The following is a 22,461-nucleotide window of genomic DNA, read 5'->3' as shown; positions in this document are numbered from 1 at the left end:
GTGAAGACGACTGAGTTAGCTGCAGAAGCCAATATTTTAAGTTTTTCCTGTTGACCTGGTTGACACAGTCGATTTAATTTTTGCTTTTGTTTTTTTTTAATATTTCATTGAACTATTTTAGTTAAAAACAATTTTAACAAAAAGAAACCTGATTTTAAAAAACTTGAATGTTTAACTAAATTCAAAAATTGATATGCTTGCTTTGTTAAATATGATGTGTTTGCTGTTGAAGAAAAAAATCCAGAATATATAATGTTGCTGTTTTAGTTAAATAAAACATTTTAAATGTCTGTCTGGTGATGTCCTCCTCCTAATACAGCATGGCAAGAAAATCCTCCAAATATTAATGATTAACCTGTTGAATTGGAGATAGTTCAACTCCCAATGACTTCATAAATATCTGCTTCAATTACCTTTGGTACATGAAATAACCAAACAATCATTTATTTTCTGATATAGCTGTAAAACTAATCTGAAAAGTTTTCAAAATAAATCCCTTTACAAATGTATAATGTGTACCTTCTAAAAATGAAAACTACATCTATCTCTGAGTTGTGAAGAATATGTATTAAGGTTATAACAACCAACAAGAATGCACTTTTATGTAGAAATCCATGATTAAATCAAGTCTTCCTGACTAATGATTTAAATCAAATCCACCCTGATAAAAATACAATTCACATTACTCATACATGGCTGCTGAAGAGCTCTGAAAATGATGTTCGCAACTACACAGCTAACCACTATCAAAAAGAGTCCACACAGGAAAGAATGAGAGCCTCCCTTTCATTTTCAGTAGGTGACCTTAAGAGTTTCTGCTGCCTATTCTTTTTCCAAGGTTTTTTCAGCAAGTACTTTGTATCTTTCCTTCTTGCAGTTTATTTCACTTCAGATTTTAAGAAAATACAGCACACCCCTTACATGCAGTCCCATGGGATAGATGGTACCAGCCAAGAGATTGTACAGCAGTGGTAGAAGACAGAATTTTGGCCATGCAGACTGGGCAAATACCCACTCTTCTGAAAAAAATATCAAATTAACTTCAATGACCAAGAAGACAAGACAAGACCTACAGATAGCCAACTGCGTGGGATTTACTTTATCTAATTTAGAATAAAGATGGACTGAGTTAACTCTTAGGATTTAAACTCCTGGCTCCAGAACACCCATGTATTCCTAGGTTTAAGCCTTGACTGCTATGGCATCCCCTCCAGTTTGTACATTTACAAACACTTTGGAATAGGAATTTTAAATGTTTTAAATTTTAAAGAGTAGAAAATGGAATGTATTTTGATATAGCTTGTTAACGGAAATTGTAGGAGAACGGTATTACTATATAAAGTAAGATGAGCAAGGTCCTTTAACATTGCCTTTTTTGCAGCCCTGGGCTCCTAATTAATCTCTTAGTTTCTCCAAAATTCAGTCCTTTGTTACCAGCTCATGACTGACATCACGCACACTGACATCACACACACTGCACTGTTTCCATGACAAACTCTGACTGGGGAGGTTTATTAATTCAACAGTTTCTAATCTTACCGTGAGGCAATCTGGACCACCATTTAGTCAGCCCACACGCTAATTACTTCCCCCTAAAAAACCTCTGATGTGAATGAATTGAAATGTTTTCAGTTACACACTGGCTAATGCCACCAATTTTAACCAATTTCAGGTGCTTTCTTCAACTAGAACTATAGATTTAAATGTAAATAACTAACTCTGCTAGCAGCATATAAAACAGAGTATTGAGATATTTTGAAATAGAGGTCACCAAAATATTTTATTTATAAAACAAAACATTTATTCTGTTGACAATATGAACTTAATATCATCTAAACGTGCCAATTAAACTGGAGCTAAACTAATGTTAGAGGAACTACTTCTAATGTAATAGCTAAAGAGACTTTTCAGTTAATTGCATAATAAGACCACTACAACCTCAGTTGCAGCATCTCAGATACTTAACTCAACATAGTTCAACACAATACCCAAAAAACCACCAGCGGGTAACGGGGGTTCAAACCAGTTGGAATCACTGCCCCAAAAGCTGAGAGACCCCTGATTTCTGGATGGGTGAAAGGAAATTAAATACAATAAACGTTTTGTTAAATAGTGTTCTCTCTCTGACTTAATGCTACCATGCTGCTTTTAGCTTGCCTTGCTGTGTTGTATTGCAGCACACGCAAGACCTGAAACTTCCCACTTTGTGCAGATAAAAATAAGAATAAGGCCTACATTAGCTACTGTTAAAGGACTACAGTACAGGAGCTAAAAATATACCTGAAGTCTACATAACAGGATGAGTTAAGACAGAACTTCAGCTTCAAACTAGTAAACACACGAGTGTTCAATATCCAATTAATTTTGACCATGAGAATGGCCATACTGGGTCAGACCAATTGTCCATCTAGCCCAGTATCCAGTTTTCTGACAGCAGCAAATGCCAAATGCTTCAGAGGAATGAACAGAACAGGGCAATGATGAGTGATCCACCCCTGTTGTCCAGTCCCAGTTTCTGGTAGTCAGAGATTTAGAGACACCTGGAGGATGGAGTGCAATCTCTGACCATCTAGTCTAATAGCCATTGATAGACTTATGCTCCATGTGCTTATCTAATTCTTTTTGAAACACAGTTATAGTTTTGGCCTTCACAACATCTCCTAGCAATGAGTTCCACAAGTTAACTCTGCATTGTGTGAAGAAGTACTTCCTTATGTTTGTTTTAAACTTGCTGCTTATTAATTTAAATGGGTGACCCCCTCGTTCTTGTGTTACAGGGGAGTCGCCTCTTACGCGGAGGTTAGGTTCTGAAGTCAGCGCGTAAGGCGAAAATCGCGTATAGTCAAATGCTCATTGAGTGGACTGGCGAGCGGAATCGCCCACACTACAGGTACAGTATTTAAATTGTTATTTTTCTCTTTTATGTTTTGTTTTGCCAAGCGCGTATAGTTAAAATCATGTAAGTTAAATGCGCCTATGATGCGACTCCACTGTATTGTGAAGGGGTAAATACCATTTCCCTATTCACTTTCTCCACCCCATTCATGATTTTATAGATCTCTATCGTCACCCCTTCACCATCTCTTTTCTAAGCTGAACAATCCCAGTCTTTTTTTCTCTCCCACACTCTCATACGGAAGCTGTTCCACATCCTTAATCATTTTTGTTGTCCTTCTCTCTACCTTTTCTAATTCTAATTTTCTTTTTGGACATAGGGTGATCAGAACTGCACACAATATTCAAGGTGTTGGCATTCCATGGACTTATAGAATGGCATTATGATATTTTCTGTCTTATTCCATCTCTTTCCTAATGGTTCCTAACATTGTGTTAGGGTTGTTTATTTATTTATGTATTTAAAGCTGCCACTACACATTGATCTTTAACCTTTTTGGAGAGTTTTGTACTATATGCAACTATAAAGATCACAAAAAATTATTACTAAAATTAATTTAAACAGGAAAGCTTCGTTCAGTTTTAAATACAGTTTAGTGACAGTTTTATAGTGAATGACCTTTTAAATATATAAACCTCACATTAGTATTCCATTTGAAAGTCTAAACTTAAGACAAAATTCAGTACATGTAACATGGCATAGGGAGCCTCAGACAACCAAAACAAACTGTTCTTGACAGATCATCTTATCTGAATGAACAATTAACTCCCCTCACATTCAGACACATTGTGTTTTTCACTGAAGACTTGCCTGATAAGAACAGAAACTTAAATAAAAAGGCAGAAAAAGCTGATTTTACAGAGATTATATTATAGCAGATTTTGTAACTACTTTTTGTTATTCATCACAAAAAAACTACTTTGTTTCAACCAAGAATTTTTTTCTGGGTTAGCTTCTGCATAACATGACAGTTATCTCCATGACAAAGTTGTTTACAAAACTTGAAACTACAAACTGGAAATTACTGTTAGTTTAAATACATCAATGTTTCATGCATCAGAAATTTGAGGCTTTCAACAGTGAGCTAACTTATAAGCATTTAACACTGAATTCTATATGTAACATTATTAATTTTTCCCTTTCTCATCTCATCATATCTACTGACATACTTGGTTTGGGACCTGTATAGATGCACAGGTGAGACATATCATAGTCCTTTCTGGGCTCATGACACATTTGTAAACTTTGATGACCTGTTGCGACCTAGTAAATAGCTTTAGTACAAAAAACATCTGACTTACTAAATATTACTTACCCCAGATAAATACACATTAACTTAAGTACCAAATAAGTACTCTATACAATAGTGGTGGCTCTTGATCTGCAGGGCTGGCTGGGTTTGGCTCCTGTAGTAACCTCGGGGGTCACAACACTGCTCAGGCTCAGCCTGGCAGCCAGATGGGCCAAATTTGTGTGTGGCATTGAGACCTGGCACATGGGGTTGCAGTGCCACTTGCTCAAATTTGGCCTGGTTGCCCCCATTCTCATTGCGATGAAGGGGAAGCTGGGCCAAACCTGAGTAGTACAGTGATCCGGTGCACAAGTTGCAATGTCCAGACCAGTAAGTTGAGCACCATTGTGAGGTCTCTGCACAGCACACTCTGCAATCACCCCAGCCCCACGGATTGACCCAACTTCCACCCCACCATCCCATGTGATCTTTTGACACATTCTGGCAACCCAATTTTGGATCATAACCCACAAGTTGAGAAAAACCTGTGATAGTCTAACAGCATGTTCTGTCCAATAGATGGAATGGCAAGGTAACTAAACTTAAAGAGGGTTGTGATGAAGTGGGACTTTTCTATTATATTTGTATTAACGATATGAATGACAGTGACTTTCTTGACTAGGGACTGCTACGCAGTGGGTGCAGAAGGGTTAAATACTCCTCAGGAAGAGCAGGAGACATGAGATGTTTGGATCACATAACTGTCTGGGGTGATATGAATGGGTCTTAAGGACTGACTGAAACCAACCCGTATCAATGGAGAATGGGAAAGACAATGGGAACCCCAAGGACTGAACTACTGACCCCTAACAATTGGAAACTCCAGCAGGCATAACATGTAAACTCAGCACTTGACTGGGTGAAGACCTGGCTTTAGCCATATGGACTATGTCTTAACCTTTGCTTCTCTATATGCCAACCTAAGAACTTCCTGATGCTGTGTTCCAGCTGATTAATAAACCCTACTCTGTTTTGAAAAGACTGCCTGGTGTCATTGCAAATACTTGCTGAGGTGCATTGGTCACTGATGAGGGTGAAAGTCTCTGAACAGGAAGCTAACTAATAAACCCTACTCTGTTTTGAAAAGACGGCCTGGTATCTTTTCTTGCTGAGGTGCATTGGGTCTGACAAGAGTCAAAGCCTCTGAATAGGAATCTGTGCCAGATTCACTTGCTAGACAGTGCTCACAGTGAGAAGAAGGAATGTTGGAGCCCAGAGGCTCAATGTCTGAGGCGTTGAGGCCTCCCCTTAAAGAAGAGTGGGATTCTTCACCGGTCTGGCACATTAAAGGAGTATCTCCAAGGGACTATTTAAAACAGGCATTTTCAGAAATTCTCCCTCTACCGATACAGCACTCATACAACTCCACCAGTTTTACTACAGAACACAGACACATGTGATTTTATCAACATATTGTCTAATCTTGTTCAGAGATAGTCTAGATCAGTGGTTTTCAAACTTTTTTTCTGGTGAACCAGTTGAAGAAAATTGTTGATGCCCGTGACCCAACAGAGCTGGGGATGAGGGAGGTTTGGGGTGTGGGAGGGGTTCAGGGCTGGGGCAGAGTGGGGCCGGGAATGAGGGTTCAGGGTGTGGGAGGGGGCTCTGGGCTGGGGCAGGGAGTTGAGGTGCAGGAGGGGGTCAGGGCTTGGGGATGCAGGATGGGGCTCTTGGTTTGGGCGGGGGCTCAGGGCTGGGGCAGGGGATTGGGGCGTGGGTTGGGGCACGGGCTTACCTCAGGTGGCTCCCGGTCAGCGGTGCAGTGGGGATGCTAAGGCTTCTTGCTAGTCCTGGCACCACGGACCATGCTGTGCCCCAGAAGTGGCCAGCAGCAGGTCCGGCTCCTAGGCGGAGGTGCACAAACAGCCCCACATGGCTCTCACCCAGAGGTACCGCCCAGCAGCTCCCATTGGCCAGTTCCCAGCCAATGGGAGTGCGGAGCCAGTGCTTGAGCAGTTTGTGGAGCCCTGTGGCCCCCCCCCGCCTAGAAGTTGGAACTGCTGCTGGCCGCTTCTGGGACACAGCGCAGTGTCAGAACAGGTAGGAACTAGCCTGTCTTAGCCAGGCAGCACTGTTGAGGGGTCTTTTAATGGCCCAGTTGGCAGTGCTGACCAGAGCCGCTGCAACCCAGTGCCTTACATTCCGCGACCCAGTACTGGGTCGCAACCCGCAGTTTGAAAACCACTGGTCTAACAGACTTGGTGACAAAAACACCAATGCCTGATTTACACTAACTCTTTCATAGTTTTTAACACCAGAGGTTGCTAAATATATACATTACATTAGGGGCAAGAGAAAGACTGGGTCCACTACTTAGCAAGGAAGGAGAGCTAACAACAGACAACACCAAGAAGTCGGAGGCATTTAATACTTATTTTGCTTCAGTTTTCACTAAAAAGGTTAATTGTGACCAGATGCTTAACACAATTAACATTAACACCAAGGGGGAAGGAACACAAGACAAAATAGAGGAAGAATAAGATAAAGAATATTTAAGTAAATTAGATGTATTCAAGTTGGCACGGCCTGATGAAATTCACCCAGGGTATTTAAGGAACTAGCTGAAGCAATCTCAGAACTATTAGTGATTATCTCTGAGGACTCATGGAAGACAGGTGAGGTCACAAAGAACTGCAGAAGGGCAAGCATAGTACCTATCTTTAAAAAGAGGAACAAAGACGATCTGGGGAATTACAGGCCACTCATCCTAACTTTGATATCTAGAAAGATAACTGGAACAAATTATTAAGTATGCAATTTGTAAGCACCTAAAAATAACAGGGTTATAAGCAGGGATCCCCAAAATTCTATGATAAAAAAACATAAAAATCCGTATTTTTCAGCAATTGAAACACTGAACTTTAGTTTCCCTAGCCACGATATATATATAGGTATCAGTCAAACACAATTTATCGATATACAACAGAACACTGACTATCCAACCCTCCATTATCCGTCTCTGTATTAACCAAACCACCAGCTGCCTGGGGCTGACAGCGGCCAGGGGCTCCAGATAGAAAGATCTTTACCAATTCTCCTGATTGTCCAAATTTCTGATTCTCCAATCTTGCCCCAGTCCCAATTAGATCAGATAAACCGGGTTCCATTGTAAATTTTAAATGCATTAATAAATCAACCACAAGAGTGGGAGGCTGCGCACACTGAATAAGTGACACTGGTACTTTCTGTAAAATTTAGTTTTGTTAAAATGTTTTTATTTTTTCACAGAATGTAAAATCTAAATATTCTCTTCAAAAACACAAATTTCATGTTTTTCTGTGCCAAACAGATTTCTAGGATCCCTGGTTATAAGTAATAGTAAGAGATGGTTACTCATCTTGTGCAGTAACTGAGGTTCTTTCAAGATGTCTCCCCCGGTGAGAGCTCTACTCCAGGTGATGGTGCGTCCCTGCACCTTTGCTTGGAGAGTTTTACAGCAGTGCCTGTATGGGTCACGCTTGTGCGGTGCCTGCCTCATGCGCCACTGGCGCTTCATCTAGTGCGCGTGTTCAACCTGAACTCCTCAGTTCCTTCTCTACCACAGTCTGTTTTAAACTCCGAAATAGAGGGGAGGAGGGTGGGTAGTGGAGCACCCGCAGGGACACAGAACTCAAAGAACATCAGTTACTGCACAATGGGAGTAACCTTCTCCTCTTCGAGAGAGATGTCCCTGTGAGTGCTCCACTCCACGTGACTATAGAGCACTGCCCTCTTAGGATGATAGGGGCTTCAGAGTTGGTAGAATAAGTGATAAGTATCCTCCTTAGGGCCTTCTGTTATTGTGTCATGTTTGGCAAAGGTGTGTTTGGAGTCTCAGGTTGCAGCTTTGCATATGTCTATAAGGGGAACGTTGATTAGAAATGCTATTGACACTGATATGGATCTAGCAGAGTGCGTCTTGGTCCGCACTGGAGGTTGTGCGCCTTTAATTGATAGCACAGGTGAATGCATCAAGAGATCCACCTAGAGAGCTTCTGCGTGGATATGGTGGTACCTTTAAGACTGTTCTGCGATGAATATAAATAGTTTTGGTGAAGCCCTAAATCGGTTGGTTCTGTCCAAATAGAAAGCTAGTGCTCTTCTAACGTCTAGGGTGCGCATCGTAGCTTCAAATGCATTCTCGTGTGGTTTGAGAAAAAAAGCTAGAAGGCGTATAGGCTGGTTAACGTGGAAGGACAGGTTTACCCTGGGGAGAAATTTAGGGTAGGTTCTTAATGTGACTTTATCTTTAAAAAAGATCTGCCATGAGAGCCCTGATTTCTCCCACATGTCTAGTGAATGTGATCGCTATTAGGAACACCACTTTCATGGACAGGTATAGTAGGGAGCAGTTTGCTCAGGGTTTAAGTCCCAGGGTTGTGTGGGTGGTCTCACATCCGGATAGATGGTTTGAATGCCCCTGAGGAATCACTTGGTGATTGGGTGAGCAAATATTGTAGTGTCGCAGATTTTTTTGGTGAAAGGCAGTGATACCCGGGAAGTGTACCTTTATGGATGGAGAGACTGGATTGTTTTAATTCCAGGAGGTAGTCTAATATCAATGAAAGAGGTGCAGATGTTGCAGTGGTTTGTCAGTGGGGCACCCCGCTGTAAATCTCTTCCACTTTTGTAGGTAGGTGTTATGTGTAGTATGTTTTCTACTGTGGAGTAGCACCCACTGGACCTGTTCAGAACTTAGTTTGCCATGAGAGAACCATAGAGAGGCCATGCTTTCAGGTGTAGCATCTCTATGTTCGGATGTTGCATTTCAACCTCTTGTTGTGTTAACAGGTCCGTCTGGAGCAGAAGAGTGATTGGGGCACATGCCGACATCCTTGTTATGTACAGATACCACGCTTGTCTTGGCCACGTGGGGGCTATTAGGATGACTCTGGCTTTGTCAGTCCTTATTTTCTGTATTATTCTGGGTAGTAATGGTATTGGTGGGAATGCATAGAGAAGGTCTGTGTTCCACGTGGTCCGGAACACGTCCCCCTTTGATCGCCTTCCCAGACATGCTCTGGAGCAGAATTTCGGACACTTGGTGTTGCAGGCAGTCATGAATAGATCTATTTGTGGGTGGCCCCATTTTCGGAATATATCTTCCAGTATCGCATTGTTTAATTCCCATTTATGGTCATGGGGAAAATGTCTGCTGGGTTCATCTGCTGTGGTGTTCTGGCATCCAGGTAGGCAGGAAGCCGAGATGTGGATACTGTGCTGGATGCACCAATTCCAGAGTCTCATAGTCTCAGGTACATAGCAAGTGCAATCGGACTCTTCCTTGCCTGATTATGTAAAACATGCAAGCGATGTTGTCGGTCACTACTCTTATGTTTTGGTCTCTTATGAATGGTAGGAAGTGGAGGTAGGCATTGCGGATGGAATGAAGGTCTAGCAGGTTTATGTGTAGCCTTGTCTCGGCTGTGGACCATAATCCACGAATTGTGCAATGTTGCACGTGTGCGCCCCACTTTATTAGGGCAGCATCTGTTGTGATCAGAAGTGATGGAGGATCTTGTGTAAATGGGATCCCCGAGCACAGGTTGTATGGTTAAGTTCACCAGTTAGTAAGTCCTTGACCTTGGGGTGCATCGTTAATCATATGTTTAACCTGTGTTTGTTTGGTCTGTAGACAGTTGCTAGCCCTCTTTGTAGGCAACGCATGTGCAGGCGCGCATGTTTGACCACAAATGTGCATGCGGCCATGTGGCCCAAAAGTTTTAGGCATGCATGGGCTGTACCACACTGTGGATATGAGTGTCTTTATCATGTCGAATCTGTCTTGTGGAAGTGATGCTTTTGCTGCCACCGACTCGAGGTAAGCACCGATGAATTCTAACGGTTGAGCTGGTTCTATTGTTGATTTATTTTCATTTATTTATAGACCGAGACTCTGGAAGCAATCTATCATCGTTTGGATAGAGCAAATGGCGTCTGATCGAGTGTGTGACTTTAAGAGACAGTTGTCCAGGTAAGGGAAAATTATTCTCTCTTGTTTTCTCAGGTGTGCCATTACTACTGTGAGGATCTTTGAGAAAACGCAAGGCGCTGTTCACAGGCCGAAAGGTAAAATCTTGTATCGATAGTGGTCTGTGTCCAACGTAAGTCTCAGAAAACGCCTGTAGGTGGGGTGTATTGTAACACGAAAATAAGCATCCCACAGGCCGAGGGCTGAAAGCCAGTCCCCCTGCTCCAGCGCTGGTATTATTGTTGTTAAGGCGACCATCTTGAACAGTTACTTTCTTACGAACTGGTTCAGTCACCCGAGATCGAGGATAGATCACCATCCCACATTTTTCTTTTGTGTTAAAAAGTAGTGGAAATAAAACCCCTTCCCCCTATGTTGCATAGGAACAATTTCCACTGCCCCTAATTGTAGATGATCTACCTCTTGGTGTAGCAAATGTTCATGAGAGGGGTCCCTGAAGAGGGATGGGGGGGGTAGACAGTAAAGGAAGGGTGTAGCCCGTGTGGATACTTCTAGGGCCCATTTGTCCATGGGACTGGGAGCAAACGGTTTCCAAATAGATGGATGGATTATATAGGCACTGGAATGTGGGAGAGGTATTCCAGACCCTTGACCAAGCCTTCACATTTGTTGCTTAGAGGAAGGAGGTTGAGATGCTGGTGGTGGTGGAGGTTGGTGCCACTGTGATCTTTGTCATTGTTGGTGTTATTCATAAGGCCTCTAGTGTTGCTGTGTGTATACTATCTATTCCTCTGATATGGTTGATACCTGTATTGTCTCCTTTTTGTGGCAGGAGTATGAATGCAGAGGGACTAGACAGTTGCCTGCGAGTCCTTCACAGTGTGCAGTACCCTCACTGGTTTTCGCTGCAAACAATTTTTCTCACTCGAAGGGGAGATCTTCGACTATATTTTGTATTTCCCATGGGAATGCTGAGGAATTAAACCACGAAACTTGTCGCATGACCACAGCTGTAGCGGTAGATACGGTGGCCATGTCAGCAATGTCTAGTCAGGCCTGTAGAGCCATGCGTGCAATCATTTGTCCTTTGGAGACTAATGATTTAAATTGTTGCCTCTTTTCCTCCAGAATCTCATTAATAAAGTCCATAAACTTTCCATAGTTTCTGTGGTCGTATTTGGCAAGTAGTGCCGTGTAATTTGTCATGCTGAATTGAAGCGTGGAAGAATATACTTTGTGGCCAAACAGGTCCAACCTCTTACTATCTTTATAGAAGGGTGTGGACCAAAAGTGCTGTTTGCCCCTCTGGCTGGCTGCTTCCACTACCAGCGAGCTGGGTGGTGGGTGTGTGAATAAAAATTCTAATCCCTTCGAGGGAATGTAATATTTTCTGCCCTCCCTTTTGCATGTTGGAGATATGGTGGCTGGAGTTTGCCATACTGTCTTGGCAGATTCCATGATAGCCCCATTGATTGGCAATGCTATCTTTGAGGAGGAAGATGTCTGTAAGATATCTGTTAGCTCACGTTGAGTTTCTGGCACTTCCTCTAGAGCAATTTTGAGCTCATTGGCCACTCGTCTGAATAAATCTTTAAAGTGGGTAAAGTAATCAGCAATGGTTGGGGGTGGAGGCATAATAGCCTCGTCCGGTGAGGAGGATGAATTGTTGTTGATGGGTGAGGTGTCAAGAGCAGTGTCCTCTTCCTGCTCTGCCATGGATTCATCCCATTTTTGGTGACTACGGTCTCTGAGGGTGGAGGTGGGAATCTGGTGTCTTCTCAACGTGGGCTGGGGCACCTGCTGCAGTGCTTTCTGTAAGCCCCCAGGGATTCCAGTATGGCTAGTGACCAGGGAAGTCCCATCCATGGGTGACCGTACCATGGTGGCATGTCGTGCGCATACGTGGACCGTGATCGTAGTGGTCCAGTAGCCATAGGAATCCTGATCGGGGAGGTATGGTGAAGGGAGAATACGCCTTCAACCTCCTCATTGTCATCACACAAGAACTGTGATGCTATTGGAGATAACTATTTGCTGTGGTACCGCTGGCCCCGGTGAAACATCAGTGCCCAAGAGAGGGGACTCTGGGGTCGAGGAGCCCAACAGATACTCTGGTGCATAAAGTGGGGTGGCGCCGAGAGCCTCAGTGCTGAAGAGTGAGGTGCCAATTGTGTTGGGAGTGTGGTGTACTGAGCCGGTGCTGGTGCAGTTTGTGTTGGCGCCATTGCACTAGCAGCATTGGGCTGTGGCACAGAAATAGGAGCGGTTGTCAGTGCCATCTCCTTTAGTGCTGTCGACGGTACCATGGTGGAGACGGACAATTTAGAGCCATTAGACGTCGCATCGGAGCGCTGGGTTCTGGCGGTGGCCACCACGCAGACGGTGCAGGAGGTGCCCAGAGTGTCATAAGTACTGAGCCGTGGTGCAGCCAGCACCAATGAGAGCAATTTAGTTGGTGACCATTTTGTGTTGGTCTGTTCTTTATGAGACAAAGAGGATGGCCATTTTTTTTGCAGATTTTTTGGTCTTTGAGGACCTTGACAGTGAAGAGACTGATGACTTATACCAGGAAGAGGGCTCTTGCCCCAGATCAGAGGCTGGTCTTAATGACTTCTCCATCGAAATGAGTTTCAGTCTCAGGTCTCTATCCGTGTGTGTCCTAGCTTTCAGTTTGTTACAATAGTCACTTTTCTGAGGAATGTGAGCTTCCCCTACATAACAAAACACATTGAGTGTGTCCATCTGACACAGGCATCGCCTCTCTGCGTATTTTAAATCCTGGTGAACCAGGCATTTTCCTAAGCTAACACTAACTGTACCAAGGGATGGAGAAATAAAATCTTTCCCCCCTTCTTGTCCTCCCCCCCGGTAGGGGACGTAACTCTAATAACTGAAACAATGAATCTAAACTATCCTAACTCACTAATTTATCTAAACTTATCTAGTAGAAATGAAAGTTTTCAACAGGACTGCTGAGCGCCATCTCAGGCCGGGGACAGTTGAGAAGGAACTGAGGAGTCCAGGTCGCATGTGAGCTAGATAAAGTGCCAACGGCACACGAGGCAGGCACCATGTGTGCCTGACCCATATGGGCACTGCTGCAAAACTCTCTAACCAAAGGCATAGGGATGCATCATCACCTGGACTGGAGCACTCACAGGGACATCTCTCGAAGAAGTATGGATTTGTCAAGAACAAATCATGCCTAACTAATCTCATTTCCTTTTTTGAGAGGGTTACTGGCCAACTGGATGGGGGGAAGCTGCAGACATGATATATCTTGATTTTAGTAATGCTTTTAACAGTTTCATACAACATTCTCATAAGCAACTAGAGAAATATGGTCTAGATCAGTGATACTTAGACTAAGGCTCACTAGCCACAAGTGACTCTATAATCTGTCTCTTGCGGCTCTTTGCAACACATGATATTAAAACTCTGTGTGATTCAGTTATTAACCAATCTAAGTTACTAATCAATCAGGATGCTTTCACTATGTTATGCACAAACCTCTTAGGACACCAAAAAATCCAATCCTGTTCTTAAAAAAGGTAAATTTTATTAACAATAAAAAGAAAGAAAATACATTTGGAACTTAGGCTTTTGATAGATAAGAGCAATTCCAAAAATTAAGCACCCAAAATAGCTTTCTTGGGGGTTCAGCTTAAAGGTTATAAGCAAACAAAAGCATCTGGGGTTAGCACAGAGGAGATCCACAAGCCAAAATAAAAAATAAACCTGATTGTGTCTAACTAAACATTCCCTATCCAAATAATTTCTTCTAGGTATGGAAGATGAATTTTCATACCTGGTTCAAGCCTTACATAGCATTGCTGCTCCGTGTCTCTGCAGCCCAGAGAGAGCAACCACAGACAAAGGGAAAGTTTCTTTTCCCATTTTAAAAAGTTCTAGCCTTCCCATTGGCTTTTTTTGGTCAGGTACTCACTTTTTTTTCTTTACACGGGGGACTTTTTAACCCTTTACAGGTAAAGCAAGTAAAGAACAGCTACCAAGAGGGATTTTACAGCTAACTGTTTGGCTGGGTGTCCATCAAAGGGAGCTACCCTCCCCCCCTTTATTTATCACATGCCCCCTGCCCCAAAGCCAAGCCCCTGCCTGCCCCTTGTCTGAGGCCCCACCACCCACTCATTCCACCCTCGCTCACTCACTCATTTTCACTGGGCTGGGGTAGGGGTGTGGGGTTTTGGCTGTGGATGCAGGCTCTCGGGTGCAGCCGGGGATGAGGAGTTTGGGGTGGAGGAGGGTGGGGATGGTGCTGAGGGGTTCAGTGTGTGGGAGGGAGCTCTTGGCTGAGGCAGGGAGTTGGGGTGTAGGAGGGGGTACGGGATCTGGAATGAGACCAGAAATGAGAGGTTCAGGAGGGGGCTCCAGGGAGGGAGACGGGAGTTGATATCAGAGTTTCCCCCTCCCCTCAGGACTGGTTGCTTTCTGCTGCTGTCTGAACTTAAAAAACAGCATGCTGACATACAGTGTGTTTTGGGTGATAGTGTATCTCCCCCCGCCATCCCATACCCACACTCTTCAGTTGAAAAGCTGCTGGCAATGTAGAAGGATGCCCCTGGAACAATGGGACTGGGAAACCTGCACCATGTGACACTGTGTCTGCCCCATGAGTCATTTAAACCCCTTCCCAAAGCACCCTGCGGCCAGTTGCACAGTGGGATAGCTACCACAATGCACTGCTGTCTTTGCCGTTGCAAGAGCTGCTAATGTGGATACACTCCAGCGTCACAAGGAGCACAGTGTGGACACACAACAGCGGTTTAATTCCAATGTTTTAATAAAAATGGTATAACTTGTGGCACAGAAACTCGCCAGTGTAGACATACCCTTAGATTAGATATTTAAAAACACTTCTAACTACATGACAGGTTTCAGAGTAGCAGCCGTGTTAGTCTGTAACCGCAAAAAGGAACAAGAGTACTTGTGGCACCTTAGAGTTAGTCTCTAAGGTGCCACAAGTACTCCTGTTCCTTCTAACTATATGGATAATTAAGCAATGGAACAAGTTACCAAGAGAGTTTGTGAAATCATTTGAGGTTTTTAAGAACAGGTCAGACAAACACCTGCCAGTGATGGTTTAGGTATACTTGGTCCTGCCCCACCCAGCATGAACAGTGGGACTAGATGTTCTTTCGAAGTCCTGTTAAGACCTACATTTCTATGATTCCATAAAGCATGGATGGGGAAAGGAATTAAAAGCATAGGGCAAGTACCAGAGTAAAGACTGTAGGAAAAGTTTCCACTGAAATCACTGGAATTTTTAGCTAAGTATACAATTGTAGGACATGGATTTTGAATTATTCACACCATCCCCCATCACCGATGCTTGGTCTACTTAGAATTAAAACAAAAGTTAATCCATAGTGTTCATCCTGAAATGTAAGGAAACCAAAAATCAAAGAGAACTGATCTTTTCTTGTAGGATCTCACTCAGTGGCAAGTCCAGGGGGACTACAAGAAAAATCCACTATTTGACACTTTTTAAGCAGATTGAACTATGGTACTTGTATTAGGTGAATTGAAAAATACTATTTCTTTTGTTTTTTACAGTGCAAATATTTGCAATAAAAATAAATATAAAGTGAGCACTGTACACTTTGTATTCTGTATTGTAATTGAAATCAATATATTTGAAAATGTAGAAAACATTGAAAAATATTTAAATAAATAGTATTATGTTATTATTTAATCACATGATAAATCGCGATAATTTTTTTAATCATTTGTCATCCCTAATAAGCATACATTTAAACATTTGGCTGAACTGTGGCATAAGGCAATGAGAAACATCTTCCCAAAATCAACTAGCTAGTGATCATGTTAATTTGATTTTATGATTGTATTATACATTACATAGCATAATCAATAGTTCTAACTAAAGGCCAAAATGTTACCTGCTTGTGCAGTGGCACAAGGGAATGCATCATACGTAACACTGCAGGAGGCTCTGGACAGCTCTTCCCATCACTTGGGCAGGAATGGATGGGGACTGGATGGAATTTGGCTTCTCAGCCTCCAGTGCCGTCAGTGTTGTTGCATCAGCATAGTAGGAAACATACACTGTGCTGAATACAGACTTGGCACAATTTACTCACTACCTGAAGAAGCAGGGAAACTGGGACAGAGATTTTGATTGAGTTTGAACCTTCCTTCTGGACTACTTCTGGACAGTGCAACAAGACTTTTCTCTGGGCTCTGGGTAATGCTACTAACTGATTAGATGAGCCTAGTTTCACCAATTGTGTTTGTGGGGTATATAAATGATGGAGTCCAACCACAAACATCTGTTGGAGTGTGCATGCGCCTTGCTAGTATTTTTCTATGTATTTTGGATCTCTTTCACAAGTAAAATTTATTACAGTATGAGACTTGGAAAGAATGTTTCTCACAAAACATTAATGCTAAGTAAAACAAATCATTGGTCAGACAACTATTGAATACGTGAAAAACTTCAGGTTTTATTTTCTTTCCAAAAGCATTTAACTTGAAAATAACTGCTTTATTAAAATACTAATATTAAAGATTTCAGATAAAGTACCTACATTCATAGCTTTTGTTGTCTTCATAGCAAAGGACTCTGAACTACATTTTTTCTCCAATTTGAGACTACAATAGAGCAACCGGAGACCAAATGGAAGTTGTGTAGCCAGCCAGAAAGTTATTTTAAATAAATTTTTTAAATACTAAAAATCCCCCACAACATTTCTGTTTAAATTCATAACTATTTCTTTCTCCCTTGTTTCTCATCTTATCACACAGTAGAAACTCCTCTCTGTCTCTGATTGAAACACAGACTTAAATTTTAAGACCGGAAGGGGTCATTGTGATCATCTAGTCTGACCTTCTGCATACTGCAGTCCACACAACCTCATCCTCCCACTCCCATAACTTCTGGCTGAATAGTACTCTAATCATGTTTTAAAGACTTCAAGTTACAGAGAATCCATGATTTACGCTAGATTAAACCTGCAAGTGACCCATGCCCCACGAAGAAGAGGAAGGTGGAAAACCCCTCGGGTCTCTGCCAATTTGACCTGGGGAAAAATTCCTTTCTGATCCCAAATATGGCGATCAGTTGGACTCTGAGCATGTCAGCAAGACTCATCAGCCAGACACCTGGGAAAGAATTCTTCATAGTAACTCAGAGCCCTTCCCATCTACTGCCCCTCTCTGGCTATTGGGGATATTTGCTACTAGCAGTTGCTAATGGGCCACATGCCACTGTAGGGAATTTCATCATATCATCCCCTCCACAAAATTATCAAGCTCAGTTTTGAAGCCAGTTAGGTTTTTTGGCCCCACTGCACACTTTGGAAGGATGTTCTAGAACTTCATGCCTCTGATGATAAGAAATTTTCATGTAATTTCAATCCCCAAATTTGTGGGTGGCCAGTTTATAGCCATTTGTTCCAATGTCAACATTGGTGCTTAACTTAAATAACTCTTCGCCCAATTCCTGATATTCATCCCTCTGATGTATAGAGAGCAATCATATCGCCCCTCAGCCTTAGTTTGATTAGGCTAAACAAGCCAAGCTCCTTGAGTCTCTTCTCCTAAGACATAATTTTCTATTCCTCTGATCATCTTAGCAGCACTTCTCTGTGCCTGTTCCACACTGAATTCATCTTTCTTAAATATCTGCACACAGCATTCTGGATGAGGTCTCACAAGTTCCTTGTATAATGGTAATCACACTTCTCTATCTGTAGTGGAATTATCTTGCCTGGTGCATCCTAGGATTGCATTGGTCAATATAGTTTGCTCATCCTAACTCAATTCTTCTACACCTTTTGGGAAGAAAACATTAATTTGGAATTTCTGTCTTAATAAAGATTGCAAAATCATTCATGAAATACGGTTTCATATATTTTTGGTAGATAATGGTTTTTCCATGTATTTTCTAAATCCTAGCACTTAGCATTTAGACTTCTAAGGTTTCAATACTTTATCTTTTTTCTTACAAGAAAATGCATGCCTATAAGATCTTCACTGGTTTCCGTACAAGAATATACACTTTTCTTTTTAAAAGAAAATGTGGGTACAGCTGCTGAGCAAAGGGACAGTTAATTGGATCAACTGATCTAATTTAAAAAAAGAGTGTTTTGCCTAAGTAAGCAGCAATGCACACCAGGTATCAGAGGACAGGGTCTAGCTCCTTCAATAGCTGTAAAAGTCTTTTTATATTTGCCAACTGTTTGTGACTGACACATACATAAATAAATATAAAAACAAGTGAGAGCCTGATTCTCAGTAATGCTCAGCACATTAGAAAACATGACCTTGAGTTTCCAAGATATGCAGGAAGAAACACTCCAGAGAAGAGGACTGAATCAAGCAACAAGCTTCTCTGTTTATGCAACAGATTTTCAGAGCTACATGATTACTATTACTTATTGGAGCTGGAGTGATTTCTTAAAAATATTATGCATATGTATTTATTCAGGTTTTTAAGTGAATATGCTTCATCAGGTAATTCTGATAACATGTTAATTGGAACTAACTCAGAAGCAATGCCAGATTAGAAGCTAGTGACACAACCGAAATTTAAAGATTTCATACAATTTCGTAATTACCTTTGCTTCATGAAGAAGCAGAAGGCAAAGGACCCCTTTACACTACAACATTAGCATACTCTCGCCCAAGCCTACACGCAAAGACAAAACACAAAACAAGTGTTACAAAGACAGCAACACTCAAATTTTGCAGATTCTGCATCACCTCAGTTTGAGACCTGTTGTCATCTATAGTCTTATCAGTAACAAAGCCTTGTTGTAAGATAAACAAGCACATTCATCTAATTTTCCTAATTGACTAGCATCGATGCTCATATAACACTAACATGAAAATGATGACTATTGAAACCTTTTTAAGTGAAAAGGTCTTAGACTGAATTCTTATAAACTTGACAAGGCCAGGGCAAAGTAAAATATACATTCAAGTAATTTTGGAGTGAAATATTAAAAGGGCACAAAGTAAAACATTGGTCACTATTTAAAAAGTTAATAATTCAATATTCAGTTCTGGTCAGTCCAAGTTAAAAAAAGATACAGCAGAAAAACAGATGGGATCAAGAGACAGGTGGCAAAATAATAAATTTGAAAATCTTCATCAACCCTCACTATTCAAATTACATCAAAATCTCACACCTTTACAGACACTGCCTGACTCCACCCATTTTAGTTATTTATTTTGATTTCAAAGGTATTAATGAAATGAAGTGATATTCTGGGCTTACTGAAGTCAATGGGAGTTTTGCCAGATAGGGGGGTAGGATTTCACACAGTATTTTCTCAGAAAAAAACAAAAACCAGCAAAAACCAGTCTACGTAGTCTAAAATGACTACGGTTTCAACAACAAATACCAGAAGTGTACTTTAAACCTAGCGTGCCAAGTTTTCAAGAGCTTAAAAAATGAATTCCTTTGTTCATTTTCTGTAATGTTTGAGATTCATTTGTACACCTATATTCAGTAGAATTTTTACTTCACAAAATTATGAATGATCTCCCATGCACAGTCTAAAAGGTTCTACAGAGTAGGCACAATGGAGATTATACATATACATACTGTTGATCTTCATGCACATTTATCCTGCAGCATAATGTTAAAATAAGTGATAACTGAAGAGATTTAAAAAAAGAATTATAAAATCAAATGTTTCAATTTATCTCTTTTTCTTGTAATCTGCATTATTAAAGTTTCAACACAAAAGACAGACATTTCACAGATATTTATAAGTTTGATATTTTAAGTTCTTACAGTTAATAAAGAGCTGTAAGAAAATATTTCACTCATTCTATTTAATATTCCCTATTTCATTTTATTCTAAACATATATTTTGAGGAAAAAATTAAATGCAAGTTAAAATAAATACTATCTGGATAGAAAAATTAATATCTTCAACCAAAATATCTCTACTATAGTAATAAAAAGTAAAGATTAGATGCTCGTCAGCTCCATTTTCTGACTTTTTTGACATTATGATCAAGAACAAAAAAAACCCTAAATTCAAATCTTACCCATTTTTGAAATACAAGACATGTGCTCTTTGTAGTCCTGTTTCTAGGAAAAATCCCAGTTCCTGTTCATGGACTGTAGACCCCGGTTTAGGGCTTCTGTTTTGTATATTGGTAATTATTACCTAAGAAAACACACAAGTGAAATAAAATTAAATGAAATACAGATGAAACGTTCTATTCTTATTATTTGAGAGCATGTGGGGTAGAACAAAGAAGCTGGCGCTCGATAATGTTGTTGAGAGAGTCTTCTTCACTCCATTCTCCTGCTGTCTAGGAGAGCATTTCTATATCTGTCTCACTGATTTTCCAGCTCTTCAAATCTCTTCTCAATACCTTCCTTCATTGTGACTTTTAATTTATTCTTCCTTCTTCTATTATTCTGACTGCAATTGTATTATTTAATTTTTAATGCATTTTAGGATGCAATATATGAAAAAAGTATTCAAAGCAAAATAATGTATAGCTTATAAAATATATAGTTAAACATGCTTCAGTAATAGTAAATGGCAGTGCTCAGTTCCTCTTGGCATCAGCCCCTACACATAAATGGTTTAGTTCCAATTACAAAAATGAATACATAGGCACTACCAAGCTCAGTTAAAATAAGTGAGTCAAGTACACAGAATTACAAACTAACGTAAAAATGCATGGAGATTAGTGAGATACTCAAAAGTAGTGGCCCCAGGTTGTTCAGAAAGAATGAAATACAGAACTTGAGTCCCTTAATATTTGTGCTCACATTGCCCTTTTAGCCAAAGCTTCTTTGAAACTGCTGTATGGCTTGGATTTTCATGTATACAGTCTATATTTTATCAGTCATGAAAAACCAATAATGAAAGACATTCTAGAGGAAACTATTTCAATAAATCCATTATGTGAAAATGAACACTGACAATTCCATATGCACGCTCGCTTTAAAAATATCATAGGCAAAAATATAGCCCCTCTTTTCCAATTGCTAACAATGTGTTTGTTTCCTTTTCCCTTCACTTATAGCAAGATTAAAATATTTTTAGAAGTAGATTTGTGGTGTAACTATTGTCTTCCTTTAATGCAGTTTGCATGAAATACTTGTCATTCAAGTAGACAATCTGGCATCCTGAATTGACTTTTCTTAAAACAGAACAGTTCTTTATAGACATCCACAAAAGAACATTCGTTTGACTAACTGGTCCTCTGGTTACAATTTCATGTATCATAATGAAATTGGATGAACATTTAAATGTTAGTAGAATCTGAATGAAAATACCCTATCTTATCCAACACAATGAACCCTATTTACTATAGTTTTCCATCCACATTACACCTTCTATAATGCTGTTAAGTAGAGTTATTGTATCTGAGAGAATGCTAGCTTTCTACAAAAACTCAATCCCTATGTCCAGTCCAATCATAAATTCATTAGGCATGCTGAAGTCTAAACACTAGACCCTATAAAACAGCAGAAACTGTCTAAAATTAAAAAATGTTCAGCTGTGATTCTAACTCAGTGCACTGTGAATGTGATTCGTAACTTATCTCTTCCCTCATATTCATATTTAATAATTTTTAGGGAGTGCTCTTCACCAGGAAGTTCAGGGCAAAGGTTTTCTAACGTACCTGCCATCTATGAGATCTGGTACATTCCAAAAAGGTAGAAAATTGTTCATCAGCAGAACAGTTTGCAGCATCCAGACAAGGAAAAAAGTCAGATGAAGAGAAACCTCACCATCCCTCACAATACAAATACCGGACCCAATCCTCTCTCACAGAAGCCACTGGCAAACCCACTATTAATTTCAATACCATTATGTCCACTGGTTGTATTGGCTTTATGTATGTGCCAATATGAAACGAATTATACACCAATACCCTGTGATGAACAGTTTAACTGTACAAGTATTTAAGATATGCTCTATGGACTGACTAAAGCTGTTAGAAAAAACTACTTTAAAGATAGGTCATTTAAAAACGTACTGTAAATATGTCTTCTTACAAAAGGTATTCCTCTAGGCTATAAACAGGACTATTTGGTTAATCTCACCCATAGAACCACAGAGGTAACTGACTGATTGAAGTATTGGAAGCTCCTGCTGTTCCCCCTATACCATCTTGGCAAGGCCATCACAACTCCTGTTTAAAATCTTAAACCATAAAACACTATAAACATATGTGCAAAAGTGGGGAAGAATCTAGATGAGATGATTTCCTATTATGAAAAGATTGCATGTTTCAATGCTCTGTTGTCATTCAAAGAAATTCATCTAGTCTGGAAACAGGACTGCTGGGAAATCACAAGCAGTCCAACCAGAAAAAGGGGAGGAAAAGCAGTGAAGACTTAGA

The 22,461-nt window shown here is 40.7% G+C and overlaps 1 protein-coding gene and 2 long non-coding RNA genes across 5 annotated transcripts in view; 2 read left to right on the top strand and 1 right to left on the bottom strand.

Annotated features, from left to right (window-relative positions):
- TTC7B (tetratricopeptide repeat domain 7B) overlaps positions 1-22,461 on the bottom strand; it is a 304,133-nt gene that overhangs the window by 195,518 nt on the left and 86,154 nt on the right. For all 3 annotated transcript variants that reach the window (XM_045016346.1, XM_045016347.1, XM_045016349.1), the window contains one exon: positions 20,140-20,261. In XM_045016346.1, the coding sequence (XP_044872281.1) occupies positions 20,140-20,261 (122 nt within the window). The remainder of the gene's footprint in view (positions 1-20,139; positions 20,262-22,461) is intronic.
- On the top strand, positions 1,512-5,109 carry LOC123370104. The gene is made up of 3 exons (XR_006579272.1): positions 1,512-1,672; positions 2,778-2,890; positions 4,810-5,109. It is a non-coding gene; the product is annotated as an uncharacterized LOC123370104 (long non-coding RNA).
- Positions 6,172-11,081, top strand: LOC123370105. Its single transcript, XR_006579273.1, has 3 exons — positions 6,172-6,227; positions 10,054-10,140; positions 10,931-11,081. It is a non-coding gene; the product is annotated as an uncharacterized LOC123370105 (long non-coding RNA).

This window comes from Mauremys mutica, chromosome 4 (assembly GCF_020497125.1).
Source record: "Mauremys mutica isolate MM-2020 ecotype Southern chromosome 4, ASM2049712v1, whole genome shotgun sequence".
NCBI classification, from domain to species: domain Eukaryota; kingdom Metazoa; phylum Chordata; order Testudines; family Geoemydidae; genus Mauremys; species Mauremys mutica.
This window is presented reverse-complemented; position numbering and strand designations above follow the sequence as displayed.